At 36.5% G+C, this 23,940-nt stretch overlaps 1 protein-coding gene across 6 annotated transcripts; it reads left to right on the forward strand.

Annotated features, from left to right (window-relative positions):
- Positions 1-1,291: 1,291 nt before the first annotated feature.
- LOC127631103 (N-acetyllactosaminide beta-1,3-N-acetylglucosaminyltransferase 3-like) lies at positions 1,292-23,654 on the forward strand. 6 transcript variants are annotated; one of them, XM_052109081.1, is made up of 4 exons: positions 1,388-1,475; positions 8,379-8,478; positions 15,831-15,960; positions 21,562-23,654. In XM_052109081.1, the coding sequence occupies exon 4, from the start codon at positions 21,570-21,572 to the stop codon at positions 22,707-22,709; it is 1,140 nt and encodes a 379-aa protein (XP_051965041.1). In that variant the 5' UTR covers positions 1,388-1,475; positions 8,379-8,478; positions 15,831-15,960; positions 21,562-21,569; the 3' UTR covers positions 22,710-23,654. The 6 variants fall into 6 exon arrangements, with proteins under 6 accessions (XP_051965044.1, XP_051965042.1, XP_051965041.1 ...); XM_052109084.1 differs by lacking the exon at positions 8,379-8,478 and having other exon boundaries at positions 1,292-1,412; XM_052109082.1 differs by lacking the exon at positions 8,379-8,478 and having other exon boundaries at positions 1,386-1,475.
- The last annotated feature ends 286 nt before the right edge of the window (positions 23,655-23,940 follow it).

The raw sequence follows: 23,940 nt of genomic DNA on the forward strand, positions 1-23,940 counted from the left end.
ACAGGCAGCTGTCTGACACCTTTGTGTGTTTGTCTTTTTGTTTAAGTTCCTTATTAAAATATTATTTATTTTGTCAAGCCCGTTCTCGCCTCCTCCTTTCCATTAATCCCTTTACAGGGGGCTTGAGCACCTGCCCTATTTCTTCCTGGAGAGAAAGTGCCCTTTTTTCTTAGGTGCTTTTTTAAAAAAAATATATATATATATATATATATATATATATATATAAAAAAATTATAAATGGTATATAATATAATATATATTATATATATATATATATATATATATATATATATATATATACACCAGTTTGCTCACAGTTTCCTGTCAAACCAATCTATTTATTGAATAAAAAAAATCAATATATCAGGTCGGGATATGTGACTTTGTAGAGTTCCGATTCCCCCACTCTCTCTCTCTCTCTCTCTCTCCCTCCCTCCCTCCCTCTCTCAGCAAAATAAACAAATTATTATGGAAATGATGTCCCTCTCCTTGGTGGAGCCATTTATTCTAAATATATACCTGAAACTAGAAAACAATGTGGCGTAGTTTCCTTTGATGTTTCCTGCTCTTGTGATAAGCCTATGTGAATACTAAAGAAGCATAGTCTCTGTGTGAACTGATTATTTTGTAGAAATCTGTTGAGTATGAAACAATTGCGTGAGTGTGAGGGAATTAAAAAATTGTTAAGGAAGTCAGAGTTGTGTTCATATATTTAAAGTTTTGTTGAAAAGGTTTTTATATATATATATATATATATATATATATATATATATATATATATATATAATTATGAGATATGCCCTTTTTCAACTTGAGCCCATGCCCACCAAAATGTCTGTGCACATCCCTGTTAGTACACAAATAATAAAGTCTTCTACTGAACTCATATCAGGCATTTCACAAGTTTATTCCATAGCTACATTGTATTCCATACCAGGTGAGCAGTGCCAGAACACGACTGATGACTGTGTCTCGTTTGGAAGGATGCGTCATTCCGGAGTTCGCGGTTGTCGGCCGCATACGTCATCGAGGCTGTCTCGTTTAATTTGTTATATTTATTTATTTATTTTCATTGGGAATACAAAAAAGGTTAACAATTGTATAAATTTAAGTGCATATACATAAAAGGCATTGACAATAGATTAAAAAAAAAGAAAGAAATGAAACGAGACAGCCTCGATAACGTATAGATCCGTCAGACAAATTCGATCTCTAAAGGATGAAAAGGAAGAATACAACTGAAACGAGACAGCGAATGTGTTCTTTCGCGTAGTAGGCCTACTTGCAATATCAAGTCTCGATAACAGATGGCGCTTTAGAGCACGAAGTTAAGTAGTGCAGCTATACATATAACTACGTTTGAAAAGGCGGATCCACGCGCATTTGTCAAAGTCATTCTGCGTTGGAGTGAGGTGAGATACAGACCTGCCATGTGAACGGGAAATATCTGAATGTGTGTGCGTCTTTAAATGATTGTGAGTAAATTGTTTGTTTAGTAGATCATCTTCAGTAAAATATATATCACTTTATTTCAAGCGTTAATATGACGCTTTTTTTGTTATCAATGTGAGCGTCGGGTGCACGCGCGCTCTCAGCGCCTTATGATATTTATATGGTATTAATTAATATCTGAGATTTGCTTTGGTAATGTAATACTTTATATCCCAATACTGTTTCTTCGTGTGTTTTTTGTGATTTTTTTGTATTATGTTACTAGTACAAGGAATCACTCATTATTTAAGTTAACAATGACATACATTTTTTTTTTAACATAATGGAATTTCCTACCGGATTTTCTTGTTTTCAAGAAGTTCCTGGATTCTGGGGCGTTGGGAGACGAGAATAGTTTCGAAACCAGATAAACCGGCTGCTATTTGCTCGACCACTGGGTCTATTACACATTCGAGAATCCTTTCACATACAACGCGAAAAAAAAAAAAAATACATAAGATATCACATCTAAAGGATTACATTTTCAATGTGACATCCTTAAGAATGTTATACGTTTTTGAAGCCTTGGCATTCAGAGGTTTAAAAAGGGATATTACATCAGCAGAGACATTTCTAAAATTAGGTTTCGATTGTATTACTCTGGCTTTGTGAAGATGAAATTTACATATGACTAACAATAAAGAACAGTCCAATTTTGCTTCATTAGAATGAATATCTGAAAGAAAAACCATAGTCTCTGTAATCAGCACCAATGTGTTAAAACATATAGGCCCTAAATAAGAACAAGGTTATTTCTGTCCAAAAAGATTTAGAGAAGAACACCGATAAAACAAAAATAAAACTGATTCTTCTTCCATTTTACAAAAAGAACACAAGAGTGATACATTCTCAAAAATCCTGTTTAAAAGCTGATTGCAAGGGTAATATTTGTAAATATAAAGTTCTCTAATTTTATTTGGGATAAGAAGTTTGTAAGGAGAAATACTTATTTTTCTTAAATTAGAATTTAGGTAATAAATACTCCATTTTGAGCAGGTTTTAGAGAGAAAATTACTTGATCTGAGACAACAGCATTTCTAATGAAACAATTATTACATTTCTTGTCTAGAATATGAATATTAATTGAATGTGTAGGTATATGATTAAGCTAGCATAACTTAGGAGTGCTCTAATTAAAGATTTTAAGTGAGATACTTTTAACCACCTTATTGAAATTTCTTTTAGAAAACGGAGTAGCCTTCAGAATAATAAATTCATTAAATAGATAAGTTCCCCTTGATTATTGAAGAGATCAGAAATAAAAAGGACATTTTCTGCCACCCACTCCTTCAAAAAAGTGATTTATTGCCAGACAGAACATTTTCATTATTCTAGATAATACAAGTGTGGGGGGATAAATTATGTATAAATGCAATCTTCCAGGTTTCAAGTGCTCGTTTGTGAAAATTAGAAAGTTTGATAGGTAATTTGCAATATTTAAAATGACAAGATAATAAGAATTTAATGTCACCACATTTTTCAAAAATCAGATTAGGGATCCAAAACCAGGGTAAGTTACTATTATAGATACATTTCTTTATCCAGTTAATCTTAAAGGTCTAGTTGATAGTCTGAAAATCCAAGAGCAACATGCAGGTTGGACAACCCTATATAGCATAGTGCATGTTGATGATAAAACAACTAGATTTTCTGAACTGGAGTAATATATATTTAGCCATTAACGATATTTTGAGATAAATTGTGATAAAATAACTTCCGCGTCTATACAGCACTAACCGGAAGTGACGATGGGCGAGGGAGTCTGGTCAAGTTCAAGCTCAGGTTACAATGGATGCGAATGAAGAAACAGAGTTCTCCGGTGTGGACGAACATGCCTATGATGGCCCACAGGCCTATAATTACGAGCAAATTAAGAGTTAAAATAATTAAAAGTAAGACTTACTCTGCTAAATCCTCGTTTTCGTTGCACAGAATGTCTGCTAACGTTAGCACTTTGTCCTCCAGTCCCGCCCGCGCCAAAATCCGGTGTACACTTTGACGGTGGACTTGATTCCATCGAGTGCACCGAGGGAACAGCATCAGTAATCAGCCTCACGTGGTCCTTACTCCGAAATCCCATTCGAGACTCCAACAAATCTCCAGGTCGATAATTCTCCGGAGTGAAATGTGCGCCACAAACGACCGAGTGTGTGGTAACAGAGGCGGCAGTGAAGTCTGTTCTCTTCACCTGCACAAAACGCACTCAAGACCGAAAAGCCTTGTTTTTTCTAGAAGGAAAATGATGGACACGATGTCCTGACAGGCTGGAATTCGTGCAACAAACACAATAATTTACCATTATGGCTTCTCTAAAACTTTCTGTACTGCTCTAACTACATCAACACCCACAATGAGAGCTGACCGCGAGCTCTTTTGTTTGCCTCGCCCTACGTCATATGACGCGTTGATAGCGGGAAAGGCGTATTCCAGAGCCTAGCACATTTTCATCAAAATCTCTACATCAAATGAGATTTAATTAGTAATTTCTACATATGTGTTTTTAAAAGACCTCTACAGACAATGCAGACAATATAAAGTATGAATTCAGTTATAAATTCAACCTGCATGTTGCTCTTTAAGACCGCCCTCATAGGTTTTTACAAGTTCTGCTTTATTTTTCCTAACAAAACGAAACAGCAGAGAGTTTATAGATTTTATAATTTTTTTTATCAACATATAACGATAGACCAATTACACATGAAATGTCCTCAGCATTAGTCAATAAGACTCACGTAAATTGTTAAGTCGCTCTGCAGCAATTTTGGAGAAGGCGTTCGGAACCTGATTTAGGCCTACGTATGCCAATCCCAAAATACCTGACATAAAGTTTCACCTTAATTCCACAAACAGATGTTTTGTCTGAAACGTGTACATACATGATTTCACTCTTCCTGGGATTAGGCTAACTACCAGATCTGAAGCCTTAGAAAAATGAGCTGTGATTCATCTCCAAAGAAGAGGCATGTATCATCAGCTAACTGACTGATTGTTAAAGTGTTTTCTCCAACCTTTAAACCTTCAATGGACACATTTTTATAAGCTAAGAAGTTCTGTGGCCAGAAGAAAAATAAAGAAATGGGACATCCCTGACGGATACCTCGACCAACAGCAAAATGGGGAGAAGTGCCAGAAGCTAAAGAAACAGAACTATTAATACCATTATTAAGAGTGTGTATCATATTTATAAATTAACTACCAAAACCAAATTTAGATAGTGCTTCAAAGATAAAAGAATGCGCAACAGTGTCGAAGGCTTTTGTAAGGGGTTCTGTTGATAAGGAAGACACGAAGGCGAGTAGCTCCTCTCAAGGTAACTCTTTTATTTACAATTTTATACAGCTTTTAATTTATAGCAACCAGTTCACTCCCAGACTCTCTCTCTCTCTCTCTCTCTCTCTCTCTCAAGTGTTGGTGGCGTATATCCGCTCTCCCCGTGCTCACTGGAATTAGAGACAGGTGTAACGCCCGTTTCACACTCCGTTTGCAGTGCGTATATTTGTCCGTAGTCCGTACCCATGTTAACAGGTTAGAGCTTTTACACTGCACGCGGATGCAGTCCGTAGATCAGTTGCGGTGATACAGCAGTGCAGCGATGGTTTACGGATCGAGTCTATTTTTGCTGTGCTGCACCGCACTGAATTAAAGTGGCAGCGCATTGTTCACATTAAAATAGACATAGATTGTCAAGAAACTGTAATAATTTCATCATATACGCATAATTTCAGTTAATGTGTTCTACAGTTACTAAATTACAGGGTCAAGAAAAACAAAAAAGTATGATTATAGTCCCAAAAGTTGCAAAATGCCATCATATATGATTTTTTTACCCTAAAAAAGACAGAGTGAACCCAAATGCGTCTCATTCTTCTCCTGATTAGCAACAGATATAGCGCGATATAGCTTTTCTTCTGTCAACAACTCGAACTACATGTAAAACAAAGAATCACAATGATTCAAATGACGTTTGGATTTAAAATCAAAATTCCTTACACATTTTTGATTTTGTGGCACACAGAAACTGCGGATCAGTAGCGCACTGCAAACGCAGCATATGTGAAAGCACTATAGCGCGTGCTGCTCCTGTACCATATACGCACTGCACACGGAGTATGTGTGAAACGAGCGTTAGACACAATTTAGCTCAGGTGTAAGTGCCCTTACCGCTTCTCTCTCTCCGGACGGGCACGTGACCACATCTTCTTCTTCTTCTCGTTTTATGGCCGTTCACTCCTTTGGAGTATTACCGCCACCTACTGTATACTTTGCGCACATGAGTAATGGATCTGATTTATAATCAAAAAAAAAAAAACTTTTCCATCCCAGAGTATCAGAGCCCGAGCTTCAGCTGACGCTGCGTGTTCAGCTCCTCCAGCTTCCACACTGAGCTCCTCAATCTCCAGGATGATCTGAGCTTGCTCTTCCTCCTCAGGCTCTAGATCCTGTGATCTAGACCTGTAAGCTCTAAAAATGTTATCACGTCCTTAAACCTCTGTCTATCACTCAAACCCTTTCCCAATAGGTCCATGATACTCACTGGCCTGTTCTTTATATTACTAAAAAGACCACTACGCTGTTCTTCATATTTACTACAGTTAAAAAACACATGTTCTACTGTTTCAATAATACCACATTCATCACACATACCATTTCCATGCATTCCCATTAATGCCAGTGTTGATTTTAACCCTGTATGACCCATCCTTAGTCTAGAAATCATTACCTCTTCCTTTCTATGTCTTCCATAGCACGATTCTTTTTTCCCTACTGATTTTACAATACTATAATACCACCTACCTGTACTGCTACTTTCCCATCTTTGTTGCCATAATCTTATTATTTCTCTATTAATTATTGATCTAACTTCATTTCTTCCTAAAGGTATCTTAATATCTACCAAGTCTTTCCTTAACGCTTCTTTTGCTAATTTATCCGCAATTTCATTTCCTACTATCCCAATATGTGCCGGCACCCAACAAAAGTATACAATTATACCCTCTATGTTCAGCCTATATAATAATGTATAAATTTCTACTATCAGGTCTTCTCTGTCAGTTTTTGTTGACAATATACATTTAAGTGCTGATGCAGAATCTGAGCAAATTACAGTCGCCATCCTATTTGGCTTAGTCTGCTCTAACCACTGCAGTCCTACTATTACAGCTGTTAGTTCTGCTGAATATACAGACATTTTATCACTCAACCTTAAACTTATTTTTGTCTCAAATTTTGAAATATATACTCCTACTCCAACTTTTTGTTCGACTGGGTCTTTAGATCCATCTGTATAGATCTGTATACAAGAATAAAAATGTTCTCTCATAAAACCATTGATTTCATAACTATTAGTATATCTTCCTTCTGCTTTCTCCCGATCCTCCAGCAATCTCATTTCAACATTAGGTTCAGGAATATTCCACACTGATACCCCTTTTAATGGCATATTGGGACAAATAACTACATTTTCCAGACCACATTCCTTAACCCATTGTTTATACTTCCATCCAAAACTATTCCCATTATTCTTCTTATATTCCCAACAGTCATTTAAAATTGCTCGTGTACAATGACTCTTATTACAACCCTGCAAATTAACCCAGTACATCATTGTAAGCTTTTCCCTTCTTAAATCTAGTGGCATCTCCCCCATTTCAACCCTGATGGCATCTAGAGGGGTTGATCTTATTGCTCCACAACAAATTCTAAGTGCCCTAGCCTGTACGTTGTCCAACTTCTTTAGCTCTGATTTTGCTGCACCACCATACACTGCACACCCATAATCTAAACTAGACCGTATTAAGGCTTGATATACATGTAGTAGTGCGCTTTTCCTTGCTCCCCACTCATATTTGGCTATTGAAGTCATGCAATTTATTACTCTTTTGCACTTGTTCTCAATTTTCTTAATATGTCTATTCCATGTTAATTTTCCATCAAATATTAGTCCAAGGTATTTAAATTCTGTCACTCTTTCTAATAATTGACCATATAATTCCAAAGTCAATTGTTCCATTTTTCTTTTCTTAGTAAAAACCATATATTGGGTCTTTAATACTGAAAATTTTAGACCCCATTCCACTGACCACCTTTCAACTTCGTTTATAGATTCTTGTATTCCTTACGTGATCACACCCCCGCTGCCACAGCTTTATAAAAGTCAATAAAAAAGATAATAGCCTCTTTGTTATCTAATTCAGAATAATCTAGAATACCTCAAATTAATCTAATGTTGTTTGAGATGTGCCTACCTTTTAAAAAAAACTGATTGGTTGATAGAAGTAATATCAGCTAAACAAGGTTTGAGTTTATCTGAATATATGGATGCCAATAATTTATAATCTGAATTTAAGAGAGTGATCGGGTGCCAAATATCTAGGTGTTTTAATTCTTTATTAGGTTTGGGTATGAGGGATATGCAAGGCCGGATTTACCACCGGGCCGATTGGGCCGGTGCCCGGGGGCCTCCGACCTGTAGGGGGCCTCCAAGACCCCACTAACTGTGTGGCCTCATCCTTTTTTTTTTATTATTATTTATTTATAATTAAGTTAAAATAAAATTAAATAATGAGTGTGTGTTTGTGTGTATGTGCGTTAACAATCATTTATTTGGACACAAAAAAGTATCATGATCAGTTTTTTGGCTGTGTCGGCTGTGTCTGATGATGACAATGAGTCAGGTTACCGCGGAAACTGTTGATAGCGGCAAGACCGGCGGTAGAAGACAGTGTGAAAAAAAGAGAATTGAGGACATCGAAAAAAACAAACAACATAAAATAGAAGAAAAGAATTTAATTAGGAGAAATATTCCAACCATAAAGAGCCTTTATTTAGCGCGGTGCCTGCGGTGATGCTAGCGAAGTTTAGCACAACATCCAGCCTTGCTATTTCAGATGAACCTGAGCATCAGCACCAGCACGACAAGACAAAGAACCACAGCCCGGCTGGAAAGACAGACACCTGCTGAAGGCGGCAGAGACCCAGCGGTGACGGGTAGGTAAACGTACATTACCAGTTGGACAGCCTCAAAATGTAGTTCTATCTATTACTTTTTCCCCTTATTAAAAACCCTGATTATTATAGATGCCCGGATTGGCGCTGAAGCCTTCCGAATCTCTGTGCACCGACCCAACTAAATCAATATTTTTTCTGATTTCGCTAGAGTCCAGCACCCGTATTTCACCACCCCTCTGTCCCCGTATGATAAGCTGCTTTTTAAATCATGTAACGTTGTTGTATTAATGTTGACTGTTAATTTATATGACCAGATATGCGGTCTAGGCTTATCGATGCATATAATATGTGGGAGTCATTCTCTAGTTCAGGGTACTTTCACATAATATTTCACATAATATTTTAAAAGTAGCCAATATCTTTCGTCTTATTCCGTCAGTTCACTGCAGAGAAGTATCGCTTTGTTGTTTTTAATATTTTTAGAACCTTCTGCTGATTAATCCTCTGGGGTCAACGGACGCGCCGGCATTACGTCGTCATTACAGCGGAAACAACATAAAATTCTCCATCATTTTGGGGCATACAGAAAAGTGTAAGACATCATTAGAGACTATAATGGGTCTACTTTTATTTGTGTACACTCACAATAACAACAAAACCTTGTGCTTTTGTAAAATAAAGAAAACAAAAAGGGTGAGCTATCAGACGTCTCTGTCTCCATGAGCATATTTCGGGGGGGGGGGCCCAAGATTTTGTGCCCAGAGGCCTCTGCTTTCTAAATCCATGCCTGGGGATATGAGACCCTGCTTTATTGATTTTGCCAATTCACCATTCACAGCATATTCTTTAAGTGCTTCATAGAGAAGGTCTTTAATAGAGCCCCGGAAGACTATAAAGAACTCAAATGGTAAGCCATCGGGCCCTGGAGATTTATTGTTTGGCATTCTTTTCACTATATTATAAAGATCATCTTTAGTAAAAGGTTTCTCGCAGAGCTTTCTGTTGTAATCATTAATTTTGGGAATCACAGATTGAATCCTAGCCTACTAAAGAAAACGGATTAAGCATGAGTGTCAAATAAAGAGGAATAAAACTCAAAAACATGAGAGGATATCAAATAAGGGTCATTAGTTAAATTATTATTAATGTAAATAGATTACATTTTCTTATTGTTTGTTTGTTTCTTTTCTAGGCTAAAAAAATAAGCAGAATGTTTCTCTCAAAACTCGAGCCATTTCACCCTTGATCTGATAAACACACCCCTTGCTTTTTCTAGATAAATGTCATCCAGTCTATTTTGCAAAATATAGCCTAAAGAGATTCCTAAGAGTTGTGTTCTTCAGGATCTCATTCATCTTTTTAATTAAATTTGAAAATTCCTTATTTTTTTCCATCATTCTCTTTTTTCCAAATTTAACAGTGAATTTCCTGCATTCATACTTAAATTGCTCCCATTTAGTGATGGCCGAGACAGAAGGAGGGGCTTCTATGACAACTTGTCTTTCCGCCATCAACCATGGCCGATATCACAATGATTGCTGCTCTGTATCTGTTGTGTAAGTCCCAGATACGTTGACGTTGTGTCATACAATTCCGGGTGCCCACACACCGCTACAACCATTTTCTCACCCATTTTTCCTGATTTCTTCTTCTACATCCGTCAAAAATGCGAATTAAGTGATTTCGCGCCATTTGCTTCATTCACTCCACCCGCCACGAATGCGTCTTTGCATTTACGTTGTATGTAATCGTGCAGCGCGAAATGCTCGATTCGCCTTGTATGTGAACGCACCATAATGGGCGCAAAATCGTTTCATTCGTGTGAAATATCCGCATGAGGCGTTGTCATGAAAGCCTATCAGCATTGAGATTGTCCGGATGTCACTGAGGTAGTAGCAGAAGAAATCTGGATAATTGGATAATATCATGCACCCAAACACAACGGCGTTTGGTTTTCGACGTATCTGGAACTTCCATAACAGATACAGAGCAGCAGTCGTTGTGATATCGGCTAAAATTGTATTCGCGTTATGTGAACGCACCATAACACACAGGGTGTTAAGGCTGGCCAAATTGATGCCCTACGCAGAGTTCCGTGTGATATGAGCGTGAAGTGATAGTCTGTGTTCCGCAACTGCTTTTGGGTCCTTGAGTAACATAATAACGTGCGAGTAAGGGCAGCCGGTTGACTTTCTAAGTTTAAATGATCATTGTGCTGCACTTATAAAAGCGAGAATATAAAGCTACTCGTTCTCAACATTGTTACAGTGTTGAAAATCTTTTGCATGTAGCCTGTTTATTTTTTATTAGTATTAATTAAAAATATTAAATACACGTTTTTGTAGTGTATACATATTTGTATATTGTATAAACCAGTGCAACAATGGATAAGTTTTGTGTACAATAGTGGACCAATACTGTACATTATAATATAAATCCCTTTCTAAACAAGAACTCATGAGTGGTAACAGACAATTTAAATGGTGCAATTAAGATTATTTTCTATAGTTCTTGGAAATACAGGCACATCTTCTTAAGCTTTCCTCAAATTTATCTCAAGGGATTGAAGCATTGTGCTTTGGTATGTGCATATAGGCCCTGATTTAATTTATGAATTTATGAAAACAGTCAGAAATCTAGGGGTAACCATTGATGATGAGCTAAATTTCACAGACCACATTTCAAAAACTGCAAGATCATGTAGATTTACACTCTACAATATCAGGAAGATAAGACCCTTCCTCTCTGTACATGCCACACAACTGCTCGTTCAGTCACTTGTCATAACTAGACTGGACTGTAACGCTCTCATTGCAGGCCTTCCTGCATGTGCAATTAGACCTCTGCAAATGATCCAGAATGCAGCAGCACGTCTGTTCTTTAATGAACCGAAGAGAGTGCATGTTACACCACTCTTTGTCTCTCTCCACTGGCTGCCGGTTCATACACGTATTAAATTCAAGGCCCTGATGCTGGCATACAAAAGAGTCACTGGGTCTGCTCCAGCATACCTAAAAACATTTATGCAGAGCTACGTTCCCACCAGAAGCCTGCGGTCGGCTAATGAACGTCGCCTTGTCGTACCAAAACAAAGAGGCACCAAAACACTTTCCCGGGCTTTCAGTTTCATCATACCATGGTGGTGGAATGACCTTCCCAACTCAATCCGGGAAGCTAACTCACTCTCTATCTTCAAAAAACGGCTAAAAACACATCTTTTCCAAAAGCACTTAACCGGTCACTAAAAAAAATAAATAAATGACATTTCTTGTTGCACTTAAATCTGTTTTGTATACTATTCTGATGATAGTGAAACTTTGTAATATGGCACTTTTTATACCACTGTCTCCCTAAGATGATTCGCTGATGTTTTTTTCCTCTTTTGTAAGTCGCTTTGGATAAAAGCGTCTGCCAAATGAATAAATGTAAATGTAAACGAATGGACCTATTAATCGTAAATGTCATTGATGCTATAATAAATAGCGCATTGAACGCATAGTAGTGAGCTGTTTATTATGAGATTTTGGAATCAAAAATAATCGTTTAAATGGGTCTGGAATCGACTCTTGTAATCGATTCTAACGATTCCAAAATCAGGAATCGGAATCTGTGTCGATTCTCAAATTTCTGGAATTGAATCTAACTAGTAGCAGTGTTGTGTAAGATTCCACAAGGAGTTGTAAAGTTGATCCTCTTATGCCATTTAACCTTGTAATTATAAGAGAATGTATAGATTAATGTGAATTATTTTAGTGGACAATAATGAAGACATGTTATGTTCATATATTTCTTTGTATCTGATTTATTGTAGAAACACATGTAAACACACACAAACCTATAACCCACCTATGTGTCATTTTCAGTATTGAATTGCCTTTAATATAGTAACCAGTGGCAGCTGGTGATAATTATTTAAAGCAGTACCAAAAAGCATGTTGATTACTTGAACATAAATTGTGCTCTCCTTTCTTTCTGGCCAGCAAATTTCTCAATGACTCTCTGATTAAAGTCAGTCATCTCAGTAACAATTCTCTTTTCCATGGAGAGCAATGCAAGTGCATTCAGCCTCTCCTGGGTCATGGTGTTTCTGAGAAAAGTTTTTATTCTTTTCAAGGTTGAGAAGCACCTCTCAGCTTCAGCCGTGGTCTTGGGTGTGGTAATGAGAACTTTTAGGAGAGTCACAGTTTCGGAAAAGACTTCTTCGAGATTATTCTCCATAAACTTTGATTTGATTTGAAACAGCTGGAATAGGTCCACAGCACCACGGCAGGCTTTGAATTCTTCCTTGCTGTAGATGAGACTGAGCTCTGTCTTCAGCTTGCTTCCACTGAGCATCGGGTACGCTTTCATTGTGCTGCTCAATGCATGGAAAGGTATCCAAACCTGTCCCCCTGCAACAAGGTGGCACAGACAAGGTGGTCTTTGAAGGAGAAACGCTCCCTAGTGTGTCCCAGGATGGTGTCACAGACCTATAGAGTTAATAAAAAATATATATGTGTGTGTGTGTGTGTGTGTGTGTGTGTGTGTGTGTGTGTGTGTGTGTGTGTGTGTAAATGTAAGGTAGTAGGACACTAGTTGTCACAGTTGTCCCATACAAGACAGTAGTTTTTGATGGCTTCATATTTCATTTGATAATTTATTTTTATGTTGCCAATTTATTATTTTTGGAATGCAGCTGTATAATTTTAAAATTATGATTTTTGTAAGGATTTATACCAAACAAATAAATGTTTCTTGAGTCTGTAGAATATGATATGTGGGAAGGACATCTCTGCAGCACAACAATGTAAAATGGAATTTAGACTAATTTCTATAATAAACGCAACTCTGCTGCAACCCTTTCGCGCATTTTAGTATGAGCGCCCGGAGCTTCTTTAATGACCGAGAACCACTGCTTTCCTCACCAATGGTGTGGAGAGAGTTTCCTTTTTTTTCTTCTTCTTCTTTCAGCGAACGCCTTGTGAAAGGTTTTTTTTTGTAAATCAATGACAGAGTTTGGTTTAACTGCTGCCTTTATCTCTGCGAAAGTGATCAGCCTAGCAAGGTTTTGGCGGAGTCACCTGCGCACTCGCAGAGCATAGAGCGTAAAGTTGAATGACATGTGACGAGAACCAATCAGATTGGATACATATTCTGATTCGCCAGGGACGCAGCGACCTGCGCCCGGAGGAGAATCTTTAAGAAATCAATTAGACACCAGCTTCAGGTCACATGCTGCCCGAAAATTGAAGGACTCAGACATAGACATAGACATAATAAATACATAGACGCCCTATTGGCCGCTTTGGAACGTTGCTGCGATACGTCAACGCGTCCGCCATTTTGCGGAGGGCAAGACTGCGCTGTAACCAAATGCAAGTAAACGGGTGAGTTGCGGTTTTTCTGGATAAAAACAAAAATAACGTTTACATTTATCAACCGATTTCAGTGGTTCGTACATGGTGTACAGAAAGTTCCATCTCTAGTTATTTAAAATCTCGATAGTAAGACTTATAACATTTTATTTTTTAAATAAGGAATTGTCAAAGCTCAGGCTTGTCATGTATTTGGCTTTTTATTCTTGGATAAGAATTGTGAAGACCCCCATACTCAGATATAATTTAATTTTCGTATTAAATGAAATAAAGTTTTCTTATTGTGGAAAAAACATTTAATCCGATTTTAGCTTCTCTTGTGCTTACAATTGAGCCATTGAGAAAATAAAACAAATCAGCAAATCACACATGCAGGTGCTTTCTGTATTTTTATAGCACTAAAATATTGGATATTTACAGATATATACTCCAAATATACAATAACAAAGATAACTGATGGATCCTTTATGATAATACATATTATATGGACGGTCCAACTACAGTGCAATGCAAATAGTAAATATAAGATAAAGTGAGAAATAATAGTAGGCTAAATAGTTTAGTGTTTAGTCAATAAAATAAACAAACAGTATACAGCAAATAAAATAGTAATGAATAGTATAATTATATAATATCATAAGTACAATAATATAATATTTATAGGTAATAGCATATACTTTATGTATAATACTATAATAATAGCAATAGAATATGAAATATTAATTACAGAATATAGTCAATAAAAATTAATAAGTTAAATAGTGACTAGTACAATAATTTAACACCATAACTATAATAGATTGATAAATCGCAAGTGGTATAATATAATAATAGCAAATACAATGTAATATTAATTGCAGAATAATATAGACAATAATAAAAATAGTAAATTACTCATTTCACTGCTATCCATCAATCATCTATAATCACTCATCCTTTGTTGGGTCACAGGGGGTTAGAGCTAAAACCCTTTGAAAAGAACTGCTTTGTATAGCTTTTTTCTTGAGTTGCCACTCTGTAGTGTCAGAGAGTTAAGTTTGGCAATGTGGTGCATCCTCAGTTTGTGAAAGACAGACACAACTAATGACAAGTGAGAAAAATTATGGTTGTCAATTCCAAACTGTGTTTCCTCTATGTGCTCCTTGAGAAAAAACACATCTTCAGAACCAATCTCAGGAAATTTACTTTATAATATAAAATATAAGATAAAACTAGACTATAAATCATGTCAACTCATGTCTCAACTTTCACAGCTCGCAAGCAAGCTATTTTAGTCTGACTAACTCCAGTGGCCAACTAACGTTACTATTACTAATTATATAACGACCAAAAATAAATGTTCAGTCTTACTTGTGAAAAGTAATTCCCCGAGACCTGTTTTCAATAGTGCGGCGATTTGTACAGCCCCAAGCAGCACATGAGGCAGGCATTTTTCCTCAACTCCCGTTATGAGAGAAATGGGAATGTTGCCCTCCGCAATATGGCGGCCCGTTGACGTACGCTCCAGCGGCCAATAGGGCGTCTATGTATTTATTATGTCTATGGACTCAGATAGACATCCATTTGTCCGGCGTCCCTCGTCCATGAAACCACATGAAACATATTGAAAAACATAGAAAATAGTTAACCGATTAAAGACAGTTTTTATTAATTGCTGAGGCTCTTACTACCAGCCTGCACATCGTACGAGTAAACTATTTAATTTCTTTATTTTATTTCATTTTTATATCATTTTTGTATTCATGTATATTTCTGGAATTTTGATGGGGGCGGCACCCCAGCGCCCTCCATTGACAAGCCGCCACTGATAGTAACCCTAGTTTCCATCAAAACAGTAACTTATGGTACTTTCTATTTATCTCACACTGTAAAACAAATCAGTTCAACATGATTTTTAATAATTTATTTAATAATATTGTTTTTGTTTGTATTTCTTTGGCCCAGAGTTATTTTTCTCACAGGCCTACTCTGTTAAGTCTAAAATGGTCGATTGCTATAGATTTCTAGGAAGTGAATTTGCACATTTCTGTTGGACAGGTACGAGCATCGTTTAATCTTCTGTCGCCGCGATAATCCAGAACAAGGACATTTGAACGAGTAGGTTCCGCTCTCATCAAGCTGTTGACAACTGGATCAACTACCTCACGTGACCGAACCTCAAGTCAGAGTAAGTATCTTGTAGTCAAACGGGTGCCTTTTTGCAAAAGCTGTAATCACTCCTCATTAATTTTTTTTTAACTCATTATTTATATAGTGTTACTACTGAAACTGCTTTTAGTAGGCTATAATTTCTTTGACAATTTGTGTCTTTTTGAATTGTCATTTACATTCTGTCTATAGTTGCTTATAGAGTTGTCTCGGCACCTGGAAAGATACATCTTGTTGCAGTTGTTTGTTTGTTTGTTATTGTCTATTAGTTAGTTAGTTATCACTTAAATCATAACTGATTTGATTCATCTTTTGATTTATTTTAAAATGTCAATGTTGTACATTAATTTCAATTGATAAATAAACTGTCAAAATACCAATAGGTAGTAATTTGCCTCAACCCACGCGTCACCCAAATGAAAGCTAAATCAATTCAGGTTTATTTTGAATATTTTATGTAGTCTCATACTTATCTGATCTTATGAAGGTTTTGATATGGTTGCACTGTTGAAATAGTGTTAAAGGTATAGATCACCCAAAAATGAAAATTCTCATGATTTACTCACCCTCCTGGCATCCCTGATATGTATGACTTTCTTTCTTCTGCAAAACATAAATTACGATTTATAAAAGAATATTTCAGCTTTGTATTTCCTCACAATGGAAGTGAATGTGTGCCAAAATTTTGACGCTCCAAAATCCAGGTGTCCCGCCACAGTTTCATAATTAACCGAAAATATTTTTACAATTCTCATAATAACTTAAAAGATCTATAATGTTGTTTTGTGCTGTTGCTTGGGCAAAGCAACTCTCACTCCCAGTCAGTCAAATCCCCCTCCTGCATCCGAAACACCAAGGCATTTTAAGGACACAACATCATTTGAGGTAAGTAATGTTAACTAACATTACAGTATCCGCTAACTAACGTTACAGTATCCACTGCAGTTATCCATTAGTCCAAACACATTTTTATCATTACCAATTTACGACAACAAACAGATAGCATTACTGCAGAAGTTATCATTGATAATAAATGTTAATCTAACTTTAGCTAAATTAGGTAACGTTAACGACCTTTGACTGTGTCTGTTTGGAAGGCTGCGTCCTCCAGAGGTCACATTTGTCGGCCGCATACATCATTGAGGCTGTCTCATTTCAGAAAAGCGAATGCGATATTCTTTCAAGGGAATTCATGAGGATGCATGAGGTGTATCTTTCATGGGCACTCGCAACCCACAATTCTTTGCTTCAAAGGAAATGTCAAAAATAATGACGCTAATTTGCCCGTAAATATGATGTTCAAACACAAGGAATGTTAATTCCCAAGTTGAAGTACCTCAGTAGATGGGTGCAGAGTATATAATTTGTCTAATTATATTAATATATAATCAAAAAAAGTATTAGACTAAAAGTACACCTGTAAAATCTTTTTTTTCTTTTCTTTACATCATTATAACTCTCCTAAAATGTACTTCATACATTCCCTTCCAGAGGGTCTTTGTTCCCTTCTCACTCAAAGCGATCACACTTTTTAAAGAGTGGCCTGCTGTCATAGCAACCATGATGCATTCCGTTTCCATTTGTCCTGTGAAGGCCGTCTTGTACGAGGCTTGTTTAAAGGAGGACACTCGGTATACTGCAGCCTTCAAAGGACGCGACCTACCTAGCACGCAGCCTTTGAAACGAGACACAGCCAATTTATCTCCCTTATCTGTTTGAATGAGCAGCTGGAAGCAGTGAAGCACAAACATTTAAAAATAGGAGTCCCCGGTGTGTTTCAGCCTATAAAGTTAAGTGCCGCACTATGAATAAAATATTTTTCCCCTCTGGTTATTGGTATTTTGGTTGCACCATTAACTGCATCTGCAATTTAATTCAGTTTGGACTCTGTCTGGCCCTCCCCATCACAGGAAGGAAAGACTATGAACATTTCATACATGCTACCAATTTTAAAAACTATTGGCAGATGAATTGCCTTTATTTCAACACATTGTTGTATTATCAAAATCCAATATCGGTTGACCTCTAATTTTTATTTATTTATATAATGGTACATAAACCAATTTTAATATGATATATTTGTGGAAAACATGTCTTAATTATTTTAAACTTACATATAGCCTACCTGTTTTACTGAAAAGCAATGTTAAGGCCATGTTGAATGTGTGCCCCTGCCTGTGATATGAGGATACGATAATCGTTTTATTTGCTCAGGGCTTGAAAAAGGTCTGAACATTTCTTAAATTAGATTTTAAAAACTCTGCAGCAACCCTGGCATTAAACTTTATCTCGTTTACCATGCTTTGTGGGTGTGACTTTTTTGCAGTGTCATCACCATTCATATCTATACAACCAATGAGTTTGATTAAATTAATACTATAGCACAAAATGGTTTACAAGAGCACAAAGATCTTCATAGATCTAGATTCATAATTGTGCTATCAAAGTGCACCAGATTGATGCATTACTTTAAAATGTACTTAATTTTCTTATGGGGAGCATGCCTCCGGACCCCTCTAGCATGTCCGAGATCCACCCTCCACAATCTCAAAAACCCCTGTGGGAAACATTGAAAAAAGGATTCCTTGCTTCAGCAAATATTGCTCAATATTGCAGATTTTACTGGAAACTTTCCTTAATTAAACACTATATTTGTTGCACAAGATATTGAGATTATGCTGTACTCATAATAATAAAGAAACTTTGCTAATTATTTTGAGTGAAGTTACAATAATCTGGGGCTGGCTGCCATATTGGATGAGTAGAGCTCGTGGTGGACAACACAACGCTTTTGCCAAAAAGTTCAAAGATAAATTACTTTCAACATAGTGTGAAATCAGTACAGGTTTTTTGTTGTTGTTGTTGTTAACAATTTTCTATTCGCTTAAAGAAGTTAACTTACGTTATGTTTCGTTTGCAAATCTACAGTATATTAAACGTTTGTCTGCATGAGGCTAATTAGATGTGTACATTTTCACAGTCGAACATCATGTGTCATGCGAAGCATACATTTCGGTCTCTTTAATGAGTTTCACTGTTGTGGTTGCCACTTGCCTTAAATGTAGTCCACAAACCAAAATTTCCACTCTAGTCATATGGATTACATTTATGCTGCCTTTATGGATCTTGTAAGTTTTTAACCTCACTGACTTCCATCATATGGACAAACACACATCATTTGTCCATCAAAAATCTTTGTGTTCCCCTGAATAAAGTCTAATGAGTTTGACATGGCTTCAGACCTCATAAATGATGAGAGAATTATAATTTTTCACTAGCCATACATGTTGCTTATCTTGTCAGTAACAATTATACTAGCATAATTTAAATTATAGTCCTGGCAAGTCTACAACTATAACTGAAAGAAGAGTCATCAGAGGTTTTCAAAGCAAAATAAAACAAAGGTAGGAAACACATTTGGATGAAATTATTCATATTTATATAGCACCATTTTAACATATCCGCTGACATTCATATAGATGTATGCATTTGGTACAGTGTTTGAATAGCTGTGTGCTCTCATCATTTACTCACCCTCATGCCATCCCAGATATGTATGACTTTTCTTTCTTCTGCTGAACACAAACTAAGATTTTTAGGAGAATATGTATGTATTGATATATAGATGTATTGCTTGTCCTTGAAAATGAGCTGGGGACATTTGTCAATGTCTAATTTATGCCCTTCACATCAGCTACTCAAAGAAGCTGACATTTTTATTTTTTATGTCATAGAGTAAATGGTGTTGCATCTTGATGATGGCAATTTCTAACCAAGATGAAACGATCTTTTGAAGTAATAGTTTCATTTATAAATACAAACTATATCTGGAGTTTTTGTTACCATATTAGTTTAGAGTTTTCTCCTATATTTATATATTTCTGCAGTGTGCTTGTCTGATAAAATGCATTTTGAATTGCATTTATTTAGATTTACTGAAATTCTTTAAGTCATTGCATAGCCCACTTAATTTTATGGTTTTTGTTTATCGTCAAGATTTTGTTAATATTTTTGTATTTGAACATCTAGTTCTTGGAGAGCATGAATAGCTATGTTAGATTGTAAATTTGTAAACAACAATAAAAACCTTTGACATTCACCAATTGTCTGTTATTTCTTCAAGTCATTTTTTTAAATGAACAGAACCTAGAATCTTAGGGTTATAAAACCTTAAATGTAGTAGCTGGTGTGGCACAGTATTTTAGGTAAAAAAAAATTAATTGAAACTTATTCATTTGGACATGGCCAACTAAAGTTTGTTAGGTAACATTGCTTAAAATTTCTAGTGGAATTTGCTTAAAAATTGGGACGCAAGTATGATGCACTATATTTTTAAGCAAATCCTAGTACATAATTATTTTAGTGCATATGACTCAAGTGGTTAAATACATGTGTTCAGACACGATATGAGTGGTGTGGGTGAGAAACAGATCAAGACTGTGAATCACCAAAAACAAGAGAAGAAATGGAAAGTGAAAGTGAAGTGGAGAATGACTGAGCAGGGAGGAACATTTTTAGTAAAAAAAGGAATTATATATTGATCTTTTTCTCACCCACACCTATCGTATCGCTTCAGAAGACATTGATTTAAACACTGAGTCGTCTGGTGTAGTTTTATGTTGCCCTTATATGGATTTAGGAGCTTCAAAATGTTGGCACCCATTCACTTGCATTGTATGGACCTACAGAGCTGAGAAATTCTTCTAAAAATGTTTATTTGTGTTCAGCAGATGAAAGAAAGTCATACACATCTGGGATGGCCACCCCATTGGCCACCCACTTGCATTTGCCGTTTTGGTAATTTTGGTGTCACTGTGTCCACTCCCTTCCGTTTTTGTGATTCTGGTCATATCAGAAACCTTCTAAAAGTTGTTTTATTCTGCATGGGGCAGGGGCACCCTCATGGGGGGATGCCATTTTAGAATCACATGACTAGCTGAATACTACTTGCTTAATCTCAGTAACAGTCTTGTTTTTGACACTTTCACTCTTGGATTAAATTAACCATGGCTGATTGTGACTAGTGAATTTATACAAGGGCACCTGTAACTGAAAACTATTGATATTGAATGATGTTGCATCCACACTACTAGGTGTCACTTGAAGTCCAAGATGACACAAACAATAAGTTACTGAATGCACCTTTAAAGAATATAAGTTCAGCTCAGATGACAGCATATGACAGATGAGGCATAATGTTGATTACTACAAAAATAATTTCAATTCAGTCTTCCCTTGTATTTGTTTTATTAATATATATACAAAAAAGCTCAAATCTGTTACAGTGAGGCACTTACAATGGAATGAATGGCGCCAATCCATAAAAATTTAAATCAACATTGAGTAATCAACATTGTGTAACAAATGCTGCTGAAACTTGAACCTGGAATATTCTTTTAAGGAGAATTAGTGGGTTAGCCTTTGTCTTTTTTGTGGAGCTTGTTGGGTGCTGTGTAAATCTTTTTCAGTCCTCATACATCAAATTATTTGATTTGATTTGATACAACTAGCATGCTCCCAGATTTGTGGTGACATATCGATCTAAAATTTTTTTTTTTTTTTCTTCTGCTGTACCTTTGTATTTAGCAAACAATTTTGTGTGCTGTGTCTCATTAAACAGATATCAAGATGACACTTCGAATGGTGGAGATGATTGCTGTGCTTCTTATGGGCATTGTGGGCTTGGTCATCCTTGGAGTAACTGAAATTAACTTAAATGTGCCCTATGAAAACAACAACAGAGACTTATATGAAAGACTCCATCACCAAGCTCATTTGCAGAAATCAGCAGCTCTCCAGTCTTTGTCTCCAAGTTGTGTGCAGAATATGTCTGCTGTTGATGTGGCTGGATTTTCTACACTGCCAAATCATATCAAAGACTTCTTGCTTTACCGCCACTGTAGGGATTTTCCCATGCTTCTAGATGTCCCTTATAAGTGTGGAGTCCCAGAGAAGTCTGCAGATATCTTCCTTCTACTGGTCATCAAGAGCTCTCCAGAGAATTATGAACGACGAGAGGTTCTGCGGAAAACTTGGGCTATGGAACAACAGCACAATGGTGTGTGGATCCGTCGAGTCTTCATTATTGGAACCACTGGAACTGGTTTGGAGAAGGTCAGATTAAATAAAATGTTGAAATTTGAGAACCGTGAGAACCAAGACATTTTACAGTGGGACTTCAATGATTCATTCTTTAACCTCACACTAAAGCAGATCCTGTTCTTACAGTGGATGGATAAATGGTGCCCACACACCAAGTTTCTTTTAAATGGTGATGATGATGTTTTTGCCAACACGTTTAATATGGTGGAGTATCTTCAAGGTCTGAAGGACAATAATGGAAGTAAACATTTGTATGTAGGGCAACTCATGGAGAATACAGGACCGTTCAGACAATCTTCGAGCAAATACTATGTCCCAGTGCAGGTACTCAAGTCTAATATATATCCTCCATACTGTACTGGTGGAGGCTTTCTTCTTTCCGGTTTTACAGCCAGAACAATATACAGTATGTCTTTCAATGTTACTCTGATGCCTATTGATGATGCTTACATAGGAATGTGCGTGGAAAAGGCAGGTCTCACACCCACATCCCACACTGGCGTGAGGATTGAAGGTATGAATCTCCTAAAGGGTGACAAATATCACCCTTGTTATTATAAAGAAATGCTTCTAGTCCACAAATTTCTACCACAACAGATTTTTGGAATGTGGAATGAAATACAAGATCCACATTTACAATGTGGAAAAACTAAATCCTTTCTGTAAACCTGACCATACATAAGATGTGCATTGAACTTGTTTTAAAATTTATGCAAACTGATCCACTTTTGAATGATAAATTATTAACATAGTATTTAGCTGATTGTATCAGTACTACAGTAAGTCAATAACACAGCTTTCATAATCGGGTAGGACAAGGCGTAGCCTCATAGTGTGCTAAAGTAACAGTAGTAGCTCATGGTTTTAGAAGAAGGCTAGCTGCACAAAAAATAAACACATCAAAACAAAGTGTTCATATACAGTGCATTACACCATAACTGCATAATGGTTTCAACGTGTTCCTAAAACTGTTGCAAGCCATTTGATGTCTTCACACCTTGTTCGCTGTTACCAAATTCCAATTGAATATGTTATGTTATCTACGTGTATGTATTTATTGGTGTTTAACATTTGGTGTTTTAGTAATGTTTGAATCTGGATTGTACAAATTAAAGAGTTTTTACTTGACTAGAAAATCATACTCGTACATTTGTGTATTTGAAAAGAAAGATTACCTTCACCATTGTGGTGGATAAATGTGACCTTTGTTGACCACACCTTGTTCAGGCAAACCATTTGAAGATTAAGATCAGAGCTACGCATAATTTTTATTGTTAGGAATATGCATCAGCATTGTTCTGTTTATGAGCTTTGCATACACCATAAAAGTATAGCTGAAGAATACAAATGCACTGTCATTCAGGATGCACCTGATGTGGTTGGGCATCTACTGGCCTGAGAAGACAATTGCATCCCAAACCACAAAAAAAGAAAAAAGAAGTGAACTACAAGTATCCAGTGGTGGCAAGCAGGAGCCACTTGTGCTTTTAGGGGGCACAATTGTTTGTATGTATTTTAACCTACTTTCAGGATTATTTCAAGTCATTTTTTATCATGCCATGTATAACTGCAATCTCTAGAAGTAAGCTAATAAAACTATTTAAAATCAAATGAATGTTTCTTGTTAATTTATTTCACAAGTCTTTAAATGCAACCATGGCTTGCTTGTGGCGCTCTGATCTTGCATGAATTGCAAATCCCCCTTTCTTGTAAGTTGCCGCCTTCTAGTTTTTTAAAACCACTCTCAAAAACTGGCACTGGGCTGTTGGGAGGGCTAAAATGTCGACAGGCATAACAATATGCAGAGTCTAATATTCTGGAGTACTCAAGCCAGGGATGAATCTTGTACCATTCTGCTTTGAAGCTCCTCTTCCTGTCCCCCATCAGTGTCTTAGGA

Source organism: Xyrauchen texanus, chromosome 37 (genome assembly GCF_025860055.1).
Source record: "Xyrauchen texanus isolate HMW12.3.18 chromosome 37, RBS_HiC_50CHRs, whole genome shotgun sequence".
NCBI classification, from domain to species: domain Eukaryota; kingdom Metazoa; phylum Chordata; class Actinopteri; order Cypriniformes; family Catostomidae; genus Xyrauchen; species Xyrauchen texanus.